We start from the raw sequence: 20,178 nt of genomic DNA on the forward strand, positions 1-20,178 counted from the left end.
TGCATCAAAAAAAAAAATAGAAAGATATTAGAATTCTTTCATTTTCTTTATTTCTGCACAGTGAGGAGCCATGGAAATAACCACAGCAAAACCTTCACAGCAGATGGTATTATTGTACTCAGTTTTCTTACCAAAAATATTTACAGTGGGCAGTAAGGTAAGAGAGTGCTGGGAGAAAGTGTAACGAAACATAAGAAATGCCAGACTACGCTAAGAGCTACTGCTCACAAATTCATTAGAAACTGTGAGCTACCCGTGTTTACTTAAGCACAAGACAGGGTTTATTCTAAAACATTTCTCTCATGCTCAAGTACTCTGACTGAACTTCTGATTTAGACTGGTTTTTATCTTAAATTATGCAACAACATTTAAACAAAGCTTTTTACCAGTTTCAGTGGAATCCACATAACTTTTCAGATCCACCCAGCACAAAAGGAGAGTTAAAAACAAAACCACTGCAATTTCCCAGCGCCCCCCATGAATTTTTATATATATTTTCTAACTCAGCACTTCTTTAGGTGCAAAACCTAACATTCACCTTTGGAAACTCCATGTATCCAAACATTGAGGCAAGATGCGCTGCTTTCTCTTTAATGTTCTTTTTATGGAATTCCCTATTTGCTATGGTCTGAGCTCTTTTCTGCAATAAAAGCCAGGGAAGGAATGCCAAGAAAGGAAAAAGAGAGAGAGAGATTTCGGTTAATGTCACGTACATCATCAGAACATGGCAAGTTTGTAGAAAGACTTTTTGTTGTGTTAATATAATGTAAAGTCAACAGAGAAAAAGCCAGCGTATCCAGGGAAAATACAGTATACAGATTAACATATGCAGCTAAGAGACAGAAAGGAAAATAAATCACTTGTCACCTGTTTCATTTTTTCCTCCAGGTGCTGAAGACGCTCAAGCACTCCAGAAAGTACAAATGCAGCAGAACAGGCAGATGCGAGATTTTCAGAGGTTTCTGACAGACTGGGATGGGTATCTGGTTTTTGTACAGTCTTTGCTCTCCTGGCCATATGATCAGAACCATTCAAAGACTGTTTGGATTCCCTGACCTCGTGTTCACTCCTAGCTACCACCTGAAACTGGGAAACACTCGAAGTGAAAAAAATCTGCTTTCTGCACTACCATGCATTATATGCAGCTTTTAAGGATGCTTCCGAAAGCGCAGCACAGTCATGCACATAACTAGAAATAAAATGTTCTCACATCACTCTTTGCATACTGTCTATGCCTCTCTGATTCTTGTGTACATGCACTGAAATATATCAGTCCTACGTAACTTAGGCAGGTCTTGACATCCTTCTCTAGGTTTGTGTCAGTTTTTACAAATAAGCCCAGAGAGCATCAGTACAGAAGAACATGACACTACATGGCCTTCTAGGGTTTCCAGCACAGGTCTGGGGTGTTTTGGTGTTTGTTCTTTTTTTTTTTTTTTTTTTTTTGCATCACATCTGCCTGAAACTTAACTTAGAATCAAATTGTAACAATATCAACAGTGTTTCTTGGCATAATTCTAGATCTAGTTCATAGATCATAATTCATAGATCTAGTCTGACTCAAGTCAAACTGTAATGTATTTCAGATTTGAAGCATTTTTCTGAGGAGTTTAGAATAGGTCTCTGAATTTGAATCTTGATATAAAATAGCTTTTGAAGTAAATTAAACATTTGATCCAGAACAGCTTTATCAAATTCAGGTCTTAAAAATCACCTTCCAGCTGGTCTTTTCATGACAGTTTTCTACTTAATCCTAACTGTCCAATTCAAATAAATACACAAACTTTCCAAATTTCTCAGAATTAAAATTAAAAACCCTAACACAAATCAACTTGCAGTGTGCTTCTGATGTTTCAAGGTAGCGTGCCTGCCTTTAAAGCAATTCTCAACCAGTTTATAAAACTGCATTTTTCATCAAGTTAATCTGCAGATCTCCACACACTATGCAGATCTCATTTCACTGCTGACTGCTCTTGAAATGACACTACAGGATATTTACTTCCATTTAAAAATCTAATGTAAAAAATGCATGTCAATAGTATTTGATATGAGATAGCTTTAATTGCACATACTAAGAGGAAAATTTGGACAATGTATTCAAAAATTTTGCCCCATGTATAAGATGCTGCAAAAGACCTTTCAGCAGAAATTCTTATAACAAGTTCTACTTTAAAAAAAATAAGAAAAACTTGGGCATCAGTATCAGTTTTTCAATGTAGCTTTTATTTTAGATGTTTTTGCCACATTTCTCAAGGTGGAAAACTCCCTTTGCCTTATCATTACAACAGCCCAAAGAGCCAAGTACGTGCACAGACAAATTTTCAGGCACTGCTGCAGTTTTCTCCCATGTTAAATGTAGCCATGTAATTATATTTATACAATTTGGAGTCTAGATGTGGTAACACAGAATGTTTTCACATTACACACCTATGTTTTTAGGGCTTTTTCCACACAATTACTAATTCTTTCAAATAGTTTTCTCATTGGTCAAGCAGGTGTAAAATAACCTTAAACTTTAATGGGGTTTTCACAGTTCTCAGGTAAATATATCTGTTAACTCTGCAGATTAGATTCAAATAGTGTTTTAAATATTTTCTGTAGTTACACAATAAGATTGAGTTCCCAGCGGTGAGAGGAATAGTGTGCTTGTCAGGTGTTACCCATATGAGTTCCTACCTGCCTTTTTGGTTGAGGTGGAAGAAGACTTGGATCCTTAGGTTTAGCAAAGCGAGGATTAACAGGAGGGTCAGAAGAAGGCAGGGCTGGTCTATCTATCAGCTCCTTGTGAAGCATTTTTAAAATTATAAAGACAGAATGGGGAGAAAAAAGGAAAACAGTATATAGGATTCAAAGATCTTCTGAGGCAGAAAGAAAAAAAGCTGCTTTTAAAGACTATGGAGCTTAACAACATGTTTTACAGATTTTGTTACCTACCCATTTCATTAACTACTTCTACCATCAAAGACATACTTAAAATTCAGCACATTCAGTATTCTTTAAGAGAGGTTATGATCAAAACGTAATGCATAAAGGCTTCCTTCAACATGGCCAAGCAAACCTCTGTACACATATTGCAAGCAGAAAGCTCAGGGCACTGACAAGTATCCAGGCAGAGGGCAAACAACAGTAGTTCACAAACTGATAAAGTCACTTAACATCTATAAAGCCTACACTTCTGGAGGACTTACATATCTAAATAAACAAATGGATACAAGCACAAAGAATTAAGAAAGTCACAGAACCTTGACACCTTGCTCATCCTTCCTTCAGCTTTTTTAGGTAACATACCCAAACTCAGCTGACTCAAGCCATCTCACTGGCTAAAGTGTGATTTTGAGCTTATCATGCCTATGTTGACAGCACGGGATTATTTTACAATCACCACTAGTCACACTAAGAACACACCATGAAAACACTGTAGAACATACAAATTATGTCTACTTCAAGAATGGAAATGGCAGCTGGACACATCTTGTAAAAGATTATGTTCCCTTCTTACGCTTTCTAAATTTTCCACAAAGAAAGATTCCACTGGATATGTAGTGTCATATATTCATAGAATATAGGAAAAAGAAGTCCTCCTGCCATACTATATGCAGCCAGCTTAGACTTCCACACAAAGCAAAAATTCTACAGACTGGCTTACAAGAGATTTCTAGACACTGCAATTCCCCTAAGCATCATTAATATAATAGATATTAATACAGTATATTAATATGCATTGGTCAGTCTGTATTAGTCATATTTGTTCGCTAAATATCGAGAGGAATACCTTTAATTTGCATTAAGTATTAAAAAAAGACAACCCACTTCAAATGCCTAACAAGTCCATTTTTTCCCTTGGAAATCTGCATTATGTTCAGAAGGAGGGACTAGAGTTTGATTTCAGGGATTACTTTTATGTTTGTCTATGACCTACCTGCCTCCGAAAAATTGTATTTGGAGCGTTCTCTTCAAACTTTGCCAACAGTTGAGTCGCCATTGATTTAACTTTATTCTGGTTTGTTCCTTCTCTGACATCACTCTGTTCTTTCCCAGTATTTGTCCCTTGGCTTGAAAAGCCTGAAGCCTGCAAGGAAACAAAAACTGTATTTTTCTTGAGCTTGCCTATGACTCTCATGAAGAGAGAAAATCCTTACCAGCAGAGGGTGAAAGGAAATATAGTTTACGGTATATTAAAAATTACACTGTTCAGCATGCAGAAGTCACCAAAAAAATATTTTCTTTGGTCCCAAAGTTCAGTAAAAAGGGAACATTAAGCAGCGCTGGTGATGATAAAGCAGAATCACAAGGTCTAATCACAGGGGAGCAAGGAAACAAGCTGCAACACAAACTCTTCAAACAAAAACTTGTTTAAACAACTGAGTTGGGGAAAGGAAACAAAATTAAATGAAACCAAACCCCAATACCTTAAATGGTCTTGGGTCAGAAAGAAAACTATTGCAATTGAGGTAACGGTCCCCTCCCTACCAAACGATTTCAATAAATTTAGCTCCTCTTTAGTGCACACTATAGTCAATTCAAGGTTTTAAGGGGAGAGTGAGAGTTTTTTGTTCCCACCAAGCATTAGAGGCCAAGCCCTGCCCTCCCGACTCCTGCTGCTTCCTCAGCTCTGATGCAGCTCAAGGAGCTGGATATGTGTGGACACCACTGAACACCAACCTCCTCAAAGACACCAAAAAGACCTTTTCGACGTCTTTTGTTAGTCTCATTTTCTTCCGTTTTCCCTTCAACCTGAAACGGTAAAGCCAAAACAAGTTCTGTGGGTTACCGCAGCAGTTACCAGATTTACCCAAGCAGTCCCTCCCAGGACATCAACTTTCCTAACCAGGCAAGTGTGATCTGGCCTGTGTTAAACCGGGCAAATGGGTAAGCAGCACCAGCACGTGGGGGTCTTCACTACACTGGCGCACCTCGTTAGCCCCCAGCCCCGGCTCAGCAGGATCATACCTTATGTGAGGAGCCTGGTGGCCCACGAGGCGGTTACCACGTATGTAAAAGCTGCCTGTAACCCCTGACTGGGAGCTCTCGCTGGACCCATGGATGAAAATACACGCTCGTGCACTTTGTGGAACACAGGCCCTACTACAACGCTGGTACTTGCTTTTTCCTCTTTCAGTACTGAATAGTTTATAATCCATAAAGCACTAACACATCCTTGAAGAAAAAGGCATTACAGCAGCAGCTATTCTGTGAATTTTTATCTAGACTACACTGGTTTCCAGATGAGTAACGAAATCCAGAAACCCCTCACTCTTTCACTATAGCCTCATCTCTTTCAACCTAGACATCTTCATGCAGATCATGTGTTCGTGGTGCAGACATATCTCCTTTCTTGGAGCAATTATTGTCTGCCTTAAAGGTCTGTCTCCCTTGCAACATTCATCTCCCTGACTATGGTTTTACGTTACAGTACTTAAGCAACCAAATTGCCTATTTTGTACTGAAGCCATGCACATACTTAATTTACTTCATACTCAGTTTGCACAAACCTGCACAGTAGTCAATGCTTAAAAATTTGTATCAGTTCTTATTAAATTCAGTCTTGAAGATTTGGTACAATGGAGAGAGTTTTTTTGTGTGATAAATGTCATGTTACGTTATACTTTATGAACAGTAAATTACATTCCACTTATTTGCTTTTGCCCACGCTGTAAGTTAGTGATTGTTCAGCCAACTTTAAAAAAAAAAAAAAAGAAAAAAAAAAAGAATAAAGAGAGAAAGATCAAAGAAAACAGGCTTCCTTTTTACATATAGACTGTTTGTAATAAATCATTATGCAGTGAATAGAAGTAATCCCAAACAACTTCTGGGCAAACACCAAAAGAATCAGATGACAGTATTTTGGTTACTTTGTATGCTTTGGTACATTGTCTTTCAAGCACCAGCTCTCAGTAACCTAACTTTTCACTACCTATAGTCATTAGTCTACCAAGGAAGAGTGAACAACATAACAGCACAATGTATTCTGCATAATAATCTGTACCACATAAAAGCAGAATTGCCTAAGTGAATGGAGCAAACAAGATGCTGCTTTTCAAAAAAAAAATCTTACATAAAGAACTTTCATTAACATATTTACAAAGAAGTGAAAGACAAAGCAATTTAATTGCCTAGCAAAATGCCAAGAAAAAAAGACTGTGCCCTTTATTGTGTAAACACCTCCATTCATTTATTAGTCTGGAGCACAGGAAATCTCAGTTCCTCTCCAGCCTGGCTGACACTTGCAGGAGAATGGAAAAAATTATCCAGCCCAGCACAGGCTGCCAGAACAGCCACTGCCACAACAGCACCTGGCCCCCGCGTTCTGGTCTCCCACAGCCTGAACCTGGATAAGGATCCCTCTTCCAGCCGAACAAAAGGACAAACTAGACGATATGGGAAGTTCACTGAGTGACACTCTGTTACCCTGGCTGGTTTTTGACTCTGATATTTGAGTGCTTTCCTACAGTCATACCTTGATAATGCTCTGCACACTTTTTGCAGGGGAAAGAACCATAAAACTGAAGCCACAGTCAAACTCTTAAGCAGTTGCTTTCCAAGGAGCTTCATTTCCCAGCTAGTTTCAGACAGGTCAAGCACTTGCAAGTCTCTGTCCTAACCCAAGTACTGTGTTTCTTGCTTAGCTTCATGCCCCATCCACAACAAGGCTGCAAAAAGCCTCATACAGAATAAGGTTTTGACAGAGCCGCTCCCCTAGCTGATTTGGAAAATATCACTTCCACTTCTCATGTCAAACAAACTCCTGTAGTGTGAAACCAAAGGGGCCCATCAAGCAAATCACTTCATGCTTTCATGTCATGCCAAGAACTATGCCTCCTGTTATGACAGAAGGCTTGTTTCATGATAGGAGGTTAGTCAGAGGGCTGCATGGCTTCGTAATGGAAAGCTCTCCTCACTACTAAAACTCTGTTTACTTCTGCAAATAACCCATGGAAAAACAACAACATTGTGGTGATGAAAAAAGATTTTTCTTCTAAAGAAGTCACCCGCAAGAAAAAGCAATGTTTATTTTGCCTATTTGGTGTCTCACTGCTTGCTTAGCTGGGAAACATGTCACTTGGTTTTGTTTAGATGTGGGTGGCAGGGAAAAGTTATTTTCTAACAAGGATGTATGAGTTACTGGGCAATTATATGTCCACAGGTTTTTGGATGTGTTTGGGGATGGAAAATATTCAAGATGCAAGTCAGTCTAGGAAATATCTGGACATTCTGGAGTAATTCTTCAGATGAAAAATAAAAAAAAAAAAAAAAAAAAAATCACATTTCTACCAAATCTGAGAAGATAGCAAAAAATTTTAAAAGCAACATATTAAAATACTGAGAAATGCAAGACATACATGTACATCAAAACTTCTACTAAGGATATCTAATTCCAAAAGAAGTAGGAATATGTACTTTTGCAGGCAAAACTTAAGAGTCTTTGCATAGGTGTAAATGAAGCAATGCAGTTAAGCATTAAGGAAGTCTGTTAAAACAAACAAACAAACAAACAAAAACAACAGAGAAAGAACTTGAGAAGCTTTGTAGTGGATATACAGTTTCTGGCTAGCCCATGAAACTCAAAACCTGAAACAGTTTTGCATTAAGCCGTGTTTCAGAAAATGCAGAATTTTATTTTATTTTGGTGGAATACATGCTGCAGTCTAACTTGTACTGGTTAATCTGCAACATTGAACTTGAGACACTGCTGCCTCTAAGGCAGGTTGTGCAGACACTCCCCACTTAAAATGAAGGGAAGCTTGGCTGTGAAAGCAAAGCCCCTCCTCCAGGTGTCTTTTCAGAAGAGGACCAAGTTAATGAATAGGCAGAAGGTGAAATAGTTTATTAGTCAATAATTTCATTAGAGTAACTTTTGAATTAAATCATATAAAACCTTTGAAGTTACAATCCCTTCAGAAGCACAGACAATACTCTCACTGCTCCCAGTCCTATGCCAGGCAGCATTAACTCAGGTCTCCGTAACCCTTCAAGGCCCTGGAGTCTTTAATCACAACGTGTATGGGCATGGATGTGTTTTATACAGGGACATAAACAAAGCATGTCAATAAGTTTTCATTATTGAGAACCAAGAGAGAAAAGTATATGGGTATGACCAAGAGATCATTATCTGAGAGTCATGCTGGTCAGCCTGCCCACTGTTTGTTACCATTGCAAGCTTTACACGTCTGTAATAGTTTCAAAGCTTCCCTCCAGAACCTTGACAGCATCCACAAACTGTTCAAAATCACTGCTTCCATTAAAGGGATCACCAGCACTCCCTCCCAATCAATAAGCATTTTAGCCTACCAGTGATTATTTAAACCAATATATAATATTATGGCTGCATATCTAATTCTAGGAGTACAAAACTACAGAACTATTTTTCTTAAAGGTAGAAATACCCCAGAAAAATTCTAGACTTTCCAGTCTCAAAATAAATAACAAAAAAAAACCAAAACCAAAACAAAACCACAAAACAAAGGTCCCCAAAATAAAAAACTTAGCACCTAGCATCGCACAAAACCTCCTAAAAACACCTTTTGAAAAATCTCCAAAAATAAAACATAAAAAGACAATACATGTAACTGAGCCAAGATGTAAAATATTTCAAGTTGAAAATGGCAACTTATAAACACACCAAATAAAACACCCTCCTCCTTTTACTTCTACCTGCTCTGAAGATTGACATGGGCAATGGATATGAATTTTCCCAATCACACCCAAATTTTCACTATGATCTGAAATTCTGCATTTACAGAGAATGCTTAACTGGGACTACTAATGCTTCAGCAATTTAACACTGACAGTGCTTCTGTTTTATCCCTACAAACATACTGGAGTGTGCATGTGTGTGTCAGCTTTGTTTACTGTGAAATCTTACTTAACTTTCTCAATATGTTCAAAAATCTCCTTCTACAAGTCTTCTAATAGTAGGATATACATAAAACCCTTATTTCTGAGCCTGACTGTCTTTTTTCATCTTTTTAAGAAAGAAAGATTTGTAGAGCAAGTCTTCCTTCACAACTTACCTTTGGTACTCGTTTTCTTGGTAAAGTTAAATTGATATAATTATTAAAGATGAAGTTTGATGATTTTGCTGAACAAAGATCATTATTTTCTCCATTTTGCTTGTCATCAGCATCTGTTCAAAAAACAACTGCTTAGGATATTTATTCAGATCTATTCTTTTTAATACTTTGACTAAGCCAGAACTTTCTTACATAAGTGAAATAAAAGTGAAAACATACAATGTAGGGTGGCTTTTTAAAAAAGGAAGAGAACCACCCAGGAATGAACATGCCATATGCAGTCATCCTTACCAGAGAATCACTCTAATGACCTGATACATGAACTTCATGATGTCAAGCAGCAGTTATCCAGCTGCTCCTGTTCTCTGAAACCAGCAAGGACCCACAAAAGCTTAGTCTTTCATCAAGTTTTTCCCCCTTTCCCTTTTTAAGCACAAGGTAACTATTGCAGACAGAATCAAGCATGCTCACATGCCAGAACGGCTCAGCTGGGAAAGGACTCTTGGCTCAAGAGCGGTGCTTGTAAGCAGCCTGGATGAAGTGCTTCCACTCCCCAAACTTGCACAAATTAAGAGCAGCCAGGGTTCACCTTACCTACTGCCTGCAGAGGTGTGCCCCTGAACAGTTCATAAAACTTGGAGAGGTACATGACCATGCTGAGCTTGTCGGGCTCCCCGGCCGACCCCACCTCCTTCCCCGTGGTCACAGGGGGGATCCCAAACTCCTGCTCAGCAACGTCAAATGCCAGCTGGTTGTTTTTGACAACGTCCTCTTCGTTCAGAGCATCAAAGTCGCTGTGGGGACAACACACTGGCATCAGCGGTGGTTTGCTCTCTGCTCCTCCTGGAAACACACAGTGCTCACTTGCCCTTGGAGAGGTGCAGAACAGCACCATGAATGAGGGCACAAGCATTTCACTGGGTCAAAGCTACAGAGCCTACATAATGCCAAAGGTAAGAGTCCCATACAAAGCCTGTTATTACAAATCCTGGCTTTGCCAGAAATGTAATTTAAAAGCTATATCACTGAACTGGATTTTGATGTAGTCCCATGAAAAAGGATTCTCTTACTTATGCAGAAATGCAATTCCTCCTCAGAAGTGCTAAGAAATGTTTTTGCTCTCCAAATACAGCTGTACTACTACAGATTTCACCTGTTAGTAACTGACATTTTAGTTTCAATTAGTTCTATAAATCACAGCCAGAAGGGGTAAATTTAGGCTAGCATTTTAGGAAACAAACATGTTGTATGTGTGCACACACACATGCACAGGCACTACCTTTCTTTCTAAGGTGTTACACACACAGTTTGAGTGAGGACCTCCTGTCCACGCCATAACTGAATTTAGCAGTGCACAGAAGTACATCACACATCTGGAACTGCGTTATCCATTCTCTAATCCATTTTCTATGGGACCTATTCTAAGACTCTGATCTCTTGAAAAGCTTCCAAAATTCATGATTAAAATAAACATGTGAATAAATTACAAAGCTGCAGGCAGGGTAGTTTGTTTCTCCTCATAAGGAATGTGAGGTTTTGATCCCCCAAAGAATTTCTCTCCCCCCGAACCCCACCCACCCACTCACCCTATTTCTGGAGCCAGGGGGCTGCAGGCAGCCCTCCACCCCAGCCCTGCCTGCACCTCACAGGCAGCTGCCTCTCTTGCCTGCCCAGCTTTCATCTGGTCAAGTCCTTCAGCAGTCCCATTTAATACAAAAAGCCAACAAGATCTGAACACAATGTTAATTAAACAGCAGGAGGTCTGTTAGCTCAGGAAGATAAATCTATCAACTTTCTAGAGACAGCAATGCTTAAGAGACATGCTTTCCACAGACAGCAAAGGTTACTTTGCCTTCTACACTCTCTTTCTCTCCCTCATACCCACAAAACCATCCATTATTCCCTTTTGGTTTTTTTTCGAAACTAACCCAAGGCAAAAAAAAGTATCTTATTCTTTCAATCTGGCAAACTCTTCCTCTGCAAAGCTGTACAAACAAGCACCCTGGGTATCACTCCTATTTTTTGCAACTTATCACACCTCATAAGGGAGCTCAATCATTTCTTTCATTTATCCACAATAAAGAGAAGCTGACAATAATTCATATGTGACTCCTAAGTCTGTGTAGGAAGGCAAGAGAATGCATCCACTGCATTTTGGAGACTGGTGAGAGGACAGATGAGTCACTACTGCATCAAGCATCTCCCACTGCAGTCTCCTGGAGAAACTGGCTGCGCCTGGCTGGGACAGGTGTATTTTACGCTGCGTTAAAAGCTGGCTGGCTGGCCAAGCCCAAAGAGAGGTAGTAAATGGAGTAAAAAGCAGCTGGCAGCCGGTCACAAGTGGTGATCCCCAGAGCTCAGTACTGGGGCCAGTCCTGTTTAATATCTTTATTGATGATCTGGATGAGGGGATTGAGTGCACTCTCAGTAAGTTTGCAGAGGATGCCAATCTGGGCAGGAGTGTTGATGTGCTGGAGGGCAGGAAGGCTCTGCAGAGGGATCTGGACAGGCTGGACCGATGGGGTGAGGCCAGTTGTGTGAGGTTCAACAAGGAGAAGTGCCAGATCCTGCCCTTGGGTCACACCAGCCCCACGCAGCGCTACAGGCTGGGGGCAGAGTAGCTGGAAAGCTGCCCAGAGGTAAAGGACCTGGGGCTGCTGCTTGATGGCTGGCTGACCATGACCAGCAGTGTGCCCAGGTGGCCAAGGTGGCCAACAGCATCCTGGCTTGTATATGAAACAGCGTGGCCAGCAGGACAAGGGCAGTGATCATCCCCCTGTACTCAGCACTGGTGAGGCCACACCTCAAATCCTGTGTTCAGTTTTGGGCCTTTCACTTCAAGGGGACATAGAGGTCCTGGAGCGTGTCCAGAGAAGGGCAGTGAGGCTGGTGAAGGGTCTGAAGCACAGCTCTTACAAGGAGTGGCTGAGGGAACTGAGGGTGTTCAGCCTGGAGAGGAGACTCAGGGGGACCTTATCGCTCCCTATAACTCCCTGACAGGGGCTGTAGGCGGGTGGGGGTCGGTCTCTTCTCCCAGGTAACAAGCAACAGGACAAGACGAAACAGCTTCAGTCTATACCAGGGAAGCATCAGGATGGATATTAGGAAAAATGTCCTCACTGAAAGTGTGGTGAAGCACTGGAACAGGCTGCCCAGGGAGGTGGTGGAATTGCCATCCCTGGAGGTGTTTAAAAAACATGTAGATACGGTGCTTGGCAACATGCTTTAGTGGCAGACTTGGCTGTCCTGGGTTACCCGTTGGACTTGAGGATCTTAATGATCTTTTCCAACCTAAATGAGCCTATGACTCTAAGTAGGCCCAGCAATTGCCATTTCCTTACGCCTGTTTCCTGACACACTGATCCTCTGATATCTAGCCAAGGAACCTCACAAATCAGGTCTTGTAGGGTTAAAGACCCCAGAAACACTATCAAAAGGGGAATGCTGGCTTACATTCAATCCCTAAAGCAGTTAATTTTCAAGAGCCACCCCTTGTTGCAAAGCCCACGTGCAAGGGCACTGCGCTCTTCTGGACAATGAGTTGTGCAAAACCACCATCTCCTGTGCACCTCCATGGCCCAGCATTTCCCTACATGACTGTCACAGCAACCACTACAACACACAGAAGATGGCTCATTTAAGGCTCATCCAGGTATTTCTGTAACTCAGGACTGTGCCATTATGGCTGTGGTTTTAAACATACACTAAAAACCTGTCTCCAGGGACTTGGGAATGTAACTCTCACATTCTTCAAGCACTGCAATTTTTGTTTTAAATAGCTATATGACTCCCACAAACATGATCATAAGTCATAAGGTTCAAAGCCTTCCTAGCTCTTTGAAAGCATATATATTTCATTTTAAATGGCATGCAAGGACATAAAGAAAAAACAAAGCAAAACCAACCCCACCCTCTCCATCCCCCAAACCTGGCAATGGTGTGCACCTCCATGTAAAAACCAGCAATAGAAGGGGACTGTAGAGTATCAGCGTTGTGCTAGTTGGTCTTACACTATACTTTGGTAAATGCTTAATATATCCAACACTCAACAAGATCTACAGATGCCACTTACATGAGGTCAGGTCTGAAGCGATGGATAATTGCACACAACGCAAGGCCACTTTTCCAGGAGGTAGTCAGGTCTGTGACGTTAACGTTACGGTACCCTTCTGTCTGTTTCTGACACCAGGTCAAAAGCTTGTTAGGTCGAATATCTGACTCTGCAGTTACAGTGGAGAGCAAGCATTTCAGTCAGTTTTCATATGTTCAGAAAAGACCAAACATTAAGCCACAGCCAACATGAGATGTCGCATACCATGCCTTGAGAGATTCACTGATCTTCTGATGGAGCTTACTCTTTCAAGAGGACATTGTTGTAACTCATTGGTAACGTACAACTGTCTCACCTACAAGTAAGAGCAATTAGCAGCATAATGTTAGAATTGCTTGGAGATTTAAAAAAAAAAAAAAGTTCTATTTTTAGGTTAACTTTACCAACAGCTGGTTCTAAATTAAGGAGTGTCCTGCAGATTTTGCTTATGCACTACTTGCAGCCCTATTTCTCCTGGACAAAAAAGAAGAAAGAACTGTGATTTCACAAGCAAGCCTTATAAGTACTAACCTGGTGAGGTCGAACACAGCTTGAGTTCAAGTTTGGATATCTTGTTCCTGGGTCAATTGTATACTGGTCAAAATTCTTGTTAATATTTTCAGGGGTAGTCTGAGGCAAGAGTCGATAAATGCTCTCTCTTATAGAGAAAAAAAAAAAAGATACAAGAGAGATTGATTAAAGTAAATATTTATTATAAAAAGAGTTTGGAGGATTTTGCAGCTGCCTCCACCTTATTTTGATTCTGCCAGGACAAGTGTTATGCAGTAAATGCATAATGCAGCCATTTCTTATCGCCACTCAGCAAAAGAAGGATGCCAGACAGAAAAAGGACAACAAAAAGACTGACTCTTAGAAGTTATGTCCATATTTTCCTGAGGCAGGAAGTGAGCAAGAAAAAGAAGGGGGGAAGAAGAAAGAAAAAAAAAAAAAAAAAAAAAAGGAGGTTACATCATTCAGTCATCTGGTTTTGCTTTAACATCCACCCAAAGAGTAACTTCTTTACCACATAACAGCACTAAATCCTGTCATTCTGCAATTCCTATAACCACCACAGCCTTTTTTATTATGCTGTTCAATTTTCCATTTGGGAATATGCTGTGTTTGAGTCATACCACAGGCTTCTATCTTAAAACTTCTGAAAGCACTGTACTGAGTAATCCTTCTACTTGCATTACCACAGCCATGACTATTTCTATTATATATCTGCCCCGAAACAGTCTGGGCAGCTGTAGCAGAGCAGGGGTAATTGCCATCAGGACCAAAGTCAGCAACTTCAACCATAAGACCATGGTGACACCAGGATTGCTGGTGTATTTAACAACAGATTTTTTGCTCTGGTCAAAGAGAGTTACATACAGAAGCTTATGATGCAGCATTATAGCAATTCTCCTTTGCTACACATTTATCAGTCTCAATGATGAGGGCATCATCATTTACTAAGCTAAAATGCAGTGTTAAAAATCAGGTATCAACTATGAAAGCTGTTAGTGCTAAAGTATTTATTTAGACTTGTTTCAGGATTTGGCTTTAAAGCAACTAGAAACTATGGAGAAGACAAAAGCAGCACTCACCGTTCAGCAAGAATTTCTAACGGGGGTTTTCCTTGAGCCCAGCTCCGCACCATCCATGCAGTATCAAAAGCAGCTAAGAAGCCTCTTGCACAGCCAGTACCCATTGGCCAGAAGGGCTGTAAAGAAGCATTTACATTGTAATTCCTTGTATTTCTTAAGGTCTTATTACAAAAGTAACTTGCAATGTGAATTTGGAGTCCAGAGTTCCATACTGACTTAGCAAAGTAGCCCAGAAAGAGTTAAAAAACACAGTCAACTCTAGCAGTTTTCAGACGTTTCTGTCCTCCAGCTCTTAGGTAATGAAAAAGACTGGTTTCACTTTTTCTCTTTTTAACTTCTACATTTGAAAGTAAATTTCTTAACCTCAAAAGTTAAAATCTGAGAAAAAAAAAAAAAAGACTCAATACTCAAGAATTTGTCAAGCAAAAAAAGGGACAAAAGATGCCTTTCTCTCATCTCCTAATTTTGCTTTGGATTGATCTTTTCAAACACTTCAGGCTGTCAGCGTGAGGTTAGAAAAAAAAAAAAAAACAACCCTACCAAATTTGTTGCCACATACATTTTTCACTTCAGAAAGAGAAAATATTAAGGCAAAGAGACTGCAATAAAAATGTGGACCAAGTTTTTCTCTATAATGGAAAAATTATGCCATGCACCCAAGCTGAGGACACAGCTCAGTTTTCAGACAGAAATACAACTTGCATCAAGCAAAACAGGATCTCAGCCAGAGACTGCCAGCCAAGCGCTAGTTATGACATGAACTATGGCACACACCAAAAAAAAGGAGAGAGAGGGAAAAAAAATATTCTAAAGAGGGTACCATTGTTTCAGGACATTTAAGAGAGGATGGTTTGTTTTGGTGGGTAGACTGAACGTCTGGATTAAGAAAAAAATAAAGACAGACTACTTGAAAGACATTCCAAGATATACCTCAAGCAAACTATCTCCAACAAGTGCCACCAGGAGCTGATGTCTGTGCCTCTCTCTCACTAGTGCAGCATTTTCAGATGCATACATGGAAGTGAAATCAAACATTGCTACGTCTGGTTGCCCATAGTGGTTAATTGCAAAATCCAAGGAAGGCAGCTGGTAATTGGTGGCAAAGTCAGCAGCTTCTCTGGCGTAGGACAGCAAATTGCTCTGGTTCACGTTTTCCCCACAGAGGAGAAACTCAGTATCAATATAGTCCTGCAAGGAGAGAAGCATGTAGGATTATATATGCCAACTATCCTCTCTGGATTGGAAGGTTGCAGTTCCATAGCATGAGTGGCAACCACATATCTCACAGCATAATGAACCACATGAGACTTGTCACCTCCTCCAGAAAGTTAATACACAAATGTAGATTACTGTACCATCCCAAAACAGGAACCCTCTATGCCAACACTAAATAAGCAGCTTTATTTACAATAGAGTATTATAGTGCCTCCCAGTTCCTCAGTTATGTGTTATTTGCATAACATTACTTCCCTCCCATCAAAAGATGTTATCAACATCACTGTAATGATTTTTTGTATGTGTGGACCCCACATCTGAAACCACACGAGAGCACAAATACCAACATACTGATGATATAACTTGCAGGTCTCAGCCTGAAGGTTTAACTCAACATCTCAATAACAACACATTCAAACTGGGGTCATAGAAGCTTTTCTATTGTTCTGGTTTGGGCTTTTTTTGGCCGGTGTGGTGAAGAACCCTGCCTTTACAGGTCACCCTACTTAAAGCCAGTGAAGAGGCAGTATCTATTTACAGCTTAAGCATGGATGAGACCCCTAATCACAGGGATGATTCCACAGAAATGCTGTTAGCCCAGCTGTTTTAAACTTTTATTCGACTCAGACATGAGCAGGTCAGAAAAACAGCTCTGACAGGCCACAGCTGCAGCTGCTTTTCTCCAAACTGCTCACCCACTTCTTGGGACTGCCCCCACCTACAAACACCAGCTCCTCAAGTCCAGCTGCTCTGCCCTGGGAGCCCATCCTCCAAAAGGGCAGCAAACTGTGGCACTGAGCTTAGTGGTCCCATCAGAAAGCCAAAAAGCCATCTAATAGCTCCTCAAAAGTACTTCCTTAGGGAAATTATACTTGACTGTTTTGGCACTGCCTTACTTCATACAGAAAACCTGACCTTTCTTGGGTTTCCAGGAAGAGAAATTTAAAACAGTGCCAAAATACTTTCTAGAAACAAATAAAAAAAAAAATAATACCCCTACACCTTGCAGAAGGAGGAAAAAACCAAAAAAATCAAAGAAAACAAAGTAATACTAATTAAAAAAAGGCCTCAAAGTCCCAAGTACCTTTAAAGTTCAGGCCACCATGTTTATAGCCACCTTCTACCATGTTTCACCCACTTTAGAGAATTTGCAATTTAGCCTAAGGTAGGTTTTAATGCTTCCTTATTTGCCTGATAAAACTGGACATAGCTGTGCTAAGTTCAACTTTAGATAAATGAGGTTTTTATTTTCTGGTGTAATGACCACACCATGTACTGCTAAGGTGAGTCAAGATCCCATTTCAGCCAGTTTCATAATCACAAATTTAGGAAGTATTGTTTTCAGTTCTCTGCAGAAACTTTGTGCTGACTGGAGAAAAAACCAAAACAACAAAAAAAACCTCAGAATAAGATCTAAGTGATCTGAGCCTTAATGAAGTGGTCTAGTAAGTCTATAAACACCCTCTATAACATGGAACAACATTTATGCAGATGTTCACACTTATTCTGTGCCAAGTAAATAAAATAGGGGTTTAGCCAGCATTTTTACATACATTAATAATCACTCCTTTGTCCAGAAGACTCTGCTTTTTTGCTGTCATCACAAAATAATGAGTGCTATCTTTATAGTAAACAATATTCTCCAGGTCAATTCCTGAAAAGAGATAATACATTTGTTACTAAGTACAGCCCATTGCCTGTATCATTTACTAACAACATGTGATTGATCCCCACAGGTGCATTTTCTTCTTGGTACAAATTCACTTTCCCAGCTGGGATGAAGCATTAGTGGACAATATGCTATAAAACCAAACAAAAGAAGAGACTGGCATTACCCCACCAGAGTTTGCCTCAGCATAATTTAAAATTATTTAGCACCCTTTTAAGGAACAGCTAGTTAAGGACAGCCTTAATCTTCCAAGGTAGAAAAGGGGAACCAAGGGAACAAAGTGCTTTTTAGGTTGCTAGGGCTCTGGCATTGACTCTAACCAGGAGTTGTGGTTGATATTATAATAATAAAAATAAGTTAAAAAAATAAAAGAAACTCAGCTGTAAATCAAGAACGGAATTGCTTGTACTGACAGTGGATGCAACTATTCTGAAACCTCTTTCCATAAAAATGTATTTCACAGTTTATATTTTAAGTATTTGAGGCAGATTTCCTGTCTAGTTCTTTTCAGTTTATCAGATCTACATATCAAAAAGCAAGAATAAAGTCCTCCCAGAAGGGCAGAGCCTTTTTCACAGAGTGTAAGCTGTTCAGTATGTGAATGGATACAAACAAAACAAACCATGTCTTAAGGGAAATCTCTGGGCACTGAGAACACTTCTAAATTAGTTCAACATAGCAGACATTTTTACAGTTAGGAAAAAATTAAACATTATAACAAGTCATGATGTGGCAGTGTCCAAGCTAAAAAAAAAAAAATAATAATCCCACTGTACCATAAATGGACACCTCCATCTGCAAGACTCTTGACATCAACAGCATTTAATCACTTGGGGTTTTTATACAGTATGTTTAAATCAATGTTAATAGGAATAGGAAGGTGGTCTAGCACATAAAGAGTTCCTCTACTACCTCTTATATTTGGTTGTGGAAAAAAAAATGAGGATGCACCCACCCGTTTCTTCTTTAAGATCCTGGAAGAACTTCTGATTGAAGATGAAAGCAACACCACTAATTTCTTCTACCTTGGCTTCTGCAGTTGTATTTCTGTTTATAAAATTGGCAGTGATAGCTATAGCCAGCTTTCCACGAAACTCCTTCCTCCTGAAACCTGTCAAGCAAAGTAAAACATTAAGAACACTGGAAACTTCATGATGGACTTTCAGGGAGGGTCAGCTCAAGGCAGCTCAGTATTACATTTCAAACAACAAACCATCAGCAGATTCCATCATTCCTCCAATGCAAAGAGTCATTTCTCCCCAGTTCCAGCTGCAAAACTGGAGCTGTACTGCATTCAAGATGAAGTCTCATTAAAAAAAAAAAAAAAAAAAAGTCTGGAGGGGAACTATGGAAGGCTGTTGAGCATGGAAAGAAGTTAAGGACAAATGATGACTGAAGAAAATCAGATTGGAAATAAAGCAGATCAAATTTAATGGAGGAAAACATTTTTAACAGGCTAAATAGCAAGTAAGAATTTTGTTCTATAGGTGGTAAACAAAAAAATATGCAAGAGATCAGCAGACAAAAGCAGCAGAGAAAGATCTGAAAAACAGAAACCCCTATAACAGTGCTTAGGTGCAGACACTACCAGCTAATGAGGTTCTTCAAAGACATTAGAGGTTGAAAAATATTCAAGGGCTTAACTGTTTCTACTTCCAAAGTGAGACTGACCGCAAAGTTACTTGCTCTCTCGCTCCACCCTAGCTTCCTCTTTACACAAAAAAAAGCCCGCTAAGCCACAATCTTGCAATCACACTTTTTTTTTTTCCCTCTTTGCCTTCTCTTTAAGTAAATTCTGAAGTAGGACAGAGGGTCTTTAGAGTATTTTTAGCCAATTACAGATGATCTTTCATAGAATACCTGTATTTTCTAAGAAATAAATCACCTATGAATTTTTGTCTCTGTGCTTCTTGATATGCTCTTGTTACTTCATTGGGATAGATCTAATACAACAACACCAGCTTCTGTATGTAAACAATCTTCAGTGCACCAAATATTCCCTTAGATCCTGGTACGACAATAACCATTAACTTCCCAGTAGAGTCTGCAGCTGAGGTAAGAATAATTTTGCTTTGCTGATACCTGATTATTTAAAGTCTTTTATGGGAGATAGGTGGAAAATAGCGTGAGGAATTTTCTAATAGAACATTATAAGGAATTAACTTTAAGCATATTGTGGCTGGCAGATACAAGAATAAACAGACAAACTATGAAGCAAATAATAAAAAAGGAAACGGTGTACTTAGTGAACTGAAACTAACACAGATATAATTAAAGCTACAAGGGGAATATATAATTAACACGTTTGTTCACGTGGTACAGGAGCAGCTTAGCTAGTGTCTTGCTAAGAGCGAGCTCAGGTGGTCTGAATTCTCCACAGTGACTCAAGTTCATGAAGCATTCCTGTCCTCTTCCCCCACACCTTGGAGTTACTTACTATCTTTTGGTAACCAAAAGTAACTGGTTCTAAAGTTAAGTCACCTCTATAAAGGAGCGATACCTCTGATGCCTTCATTAAATACCTGGCAGTCACATTTTAGTCATTATTTCAAACACAATAGTGCACATTTATGGCACAATAGCAAAGACTATGCAATTCCT

The 20,178-nt window shown here is 39.7% G+C and overlaps 1 protein-coding gene across 6 annotated transcripts in view; it reads right to left on the reverse strand.

Moving 5' to 3' along the window:
• The window catches only part of MICAL2 (microtubule associated monooxygenase, calponin and LIM domain containing 2), a 133,039-nt gene that overhangs the window by 65,686 nt on the left and 47,175 nt on the right, over nucleotides 1-20,178 (reverse strand). For 4 of the 6 annotated variants that reach the window (XM_055722141.1, XM_055722136.1, XM_055722138.1 and 1 more), the window contains exons 6-18: nucleotides 18,533-18,688; nucleotides 17,462-17,562; nucleotides 15,624-15,881; nucleotides 14,694-14,809; nucleotides 13,633-13,759; nucleotides 13,327-13,417; nucleotides 13,084-13,231; nucleotides 9,606-9,805; nucleotides 9,012-9,124; nucleotides 4,663-4,734; nucleotides 3,920-4,069; nucleotides 2,677-2,781; nucleotides 539-640 (exon numbers count right to left, since the gene is read on the reverse strand). In XM_055722141.1, the coding sequence (XP_055578116.1) occupies nucleotides 539-640; nucleotides 2,677-2,781; nucleotides 3,920-4,069; nucleotides 4,663-4,734; nucleotides 9,012-9,124; nucleotides 9,606-9,805; nucleotides 13,084-13,231; nucleotides 13,327-13,417; nucleotides 13,633-13,759; nucleotides 14,694-14,809; nucleotides 15,624-15,881; nucleotides 17,462-17,562; nucleotides 18,533-18,688 (1,739 nt within the window). The remainder of the gene's footprint in view (nucleotides 1-538; nucleotides 641-2,676; nucleotides 2,782-3,919; nucleotides 4,070-4,662; nucleotides 4,735-9,011; nucleotides 9,125-9,605; nucleotides 9,806-13,083; nucleotides 13,232-13,326; nucleotides 13,418-13,632; nucleotides 13,760-14,693; nucleotides 14,810-15,623; nucleotides 15,882-17,461; nucleotides 17,563-18,532; nucleotides 18,689-20,178) is intronic. The other 2 variants (XM_055722139.1, XM_055722140.1) reach the window with 1 other exon arrangement.

The sequence above is a fragment of the Falco cherrug genome, chromosome 10, assembly GCF_023634085.1.
Source record: "Falco cherrug isolate bFalChe1 chromosome 10, bFalChe1.pri, whole genome shotgun sequence".
NCBI classification, from domain to species: Eukaryota; Metazoa; Chordata; class Aves; order Falconiformes; family Falconidae; genus Falco; species Falco cherrug.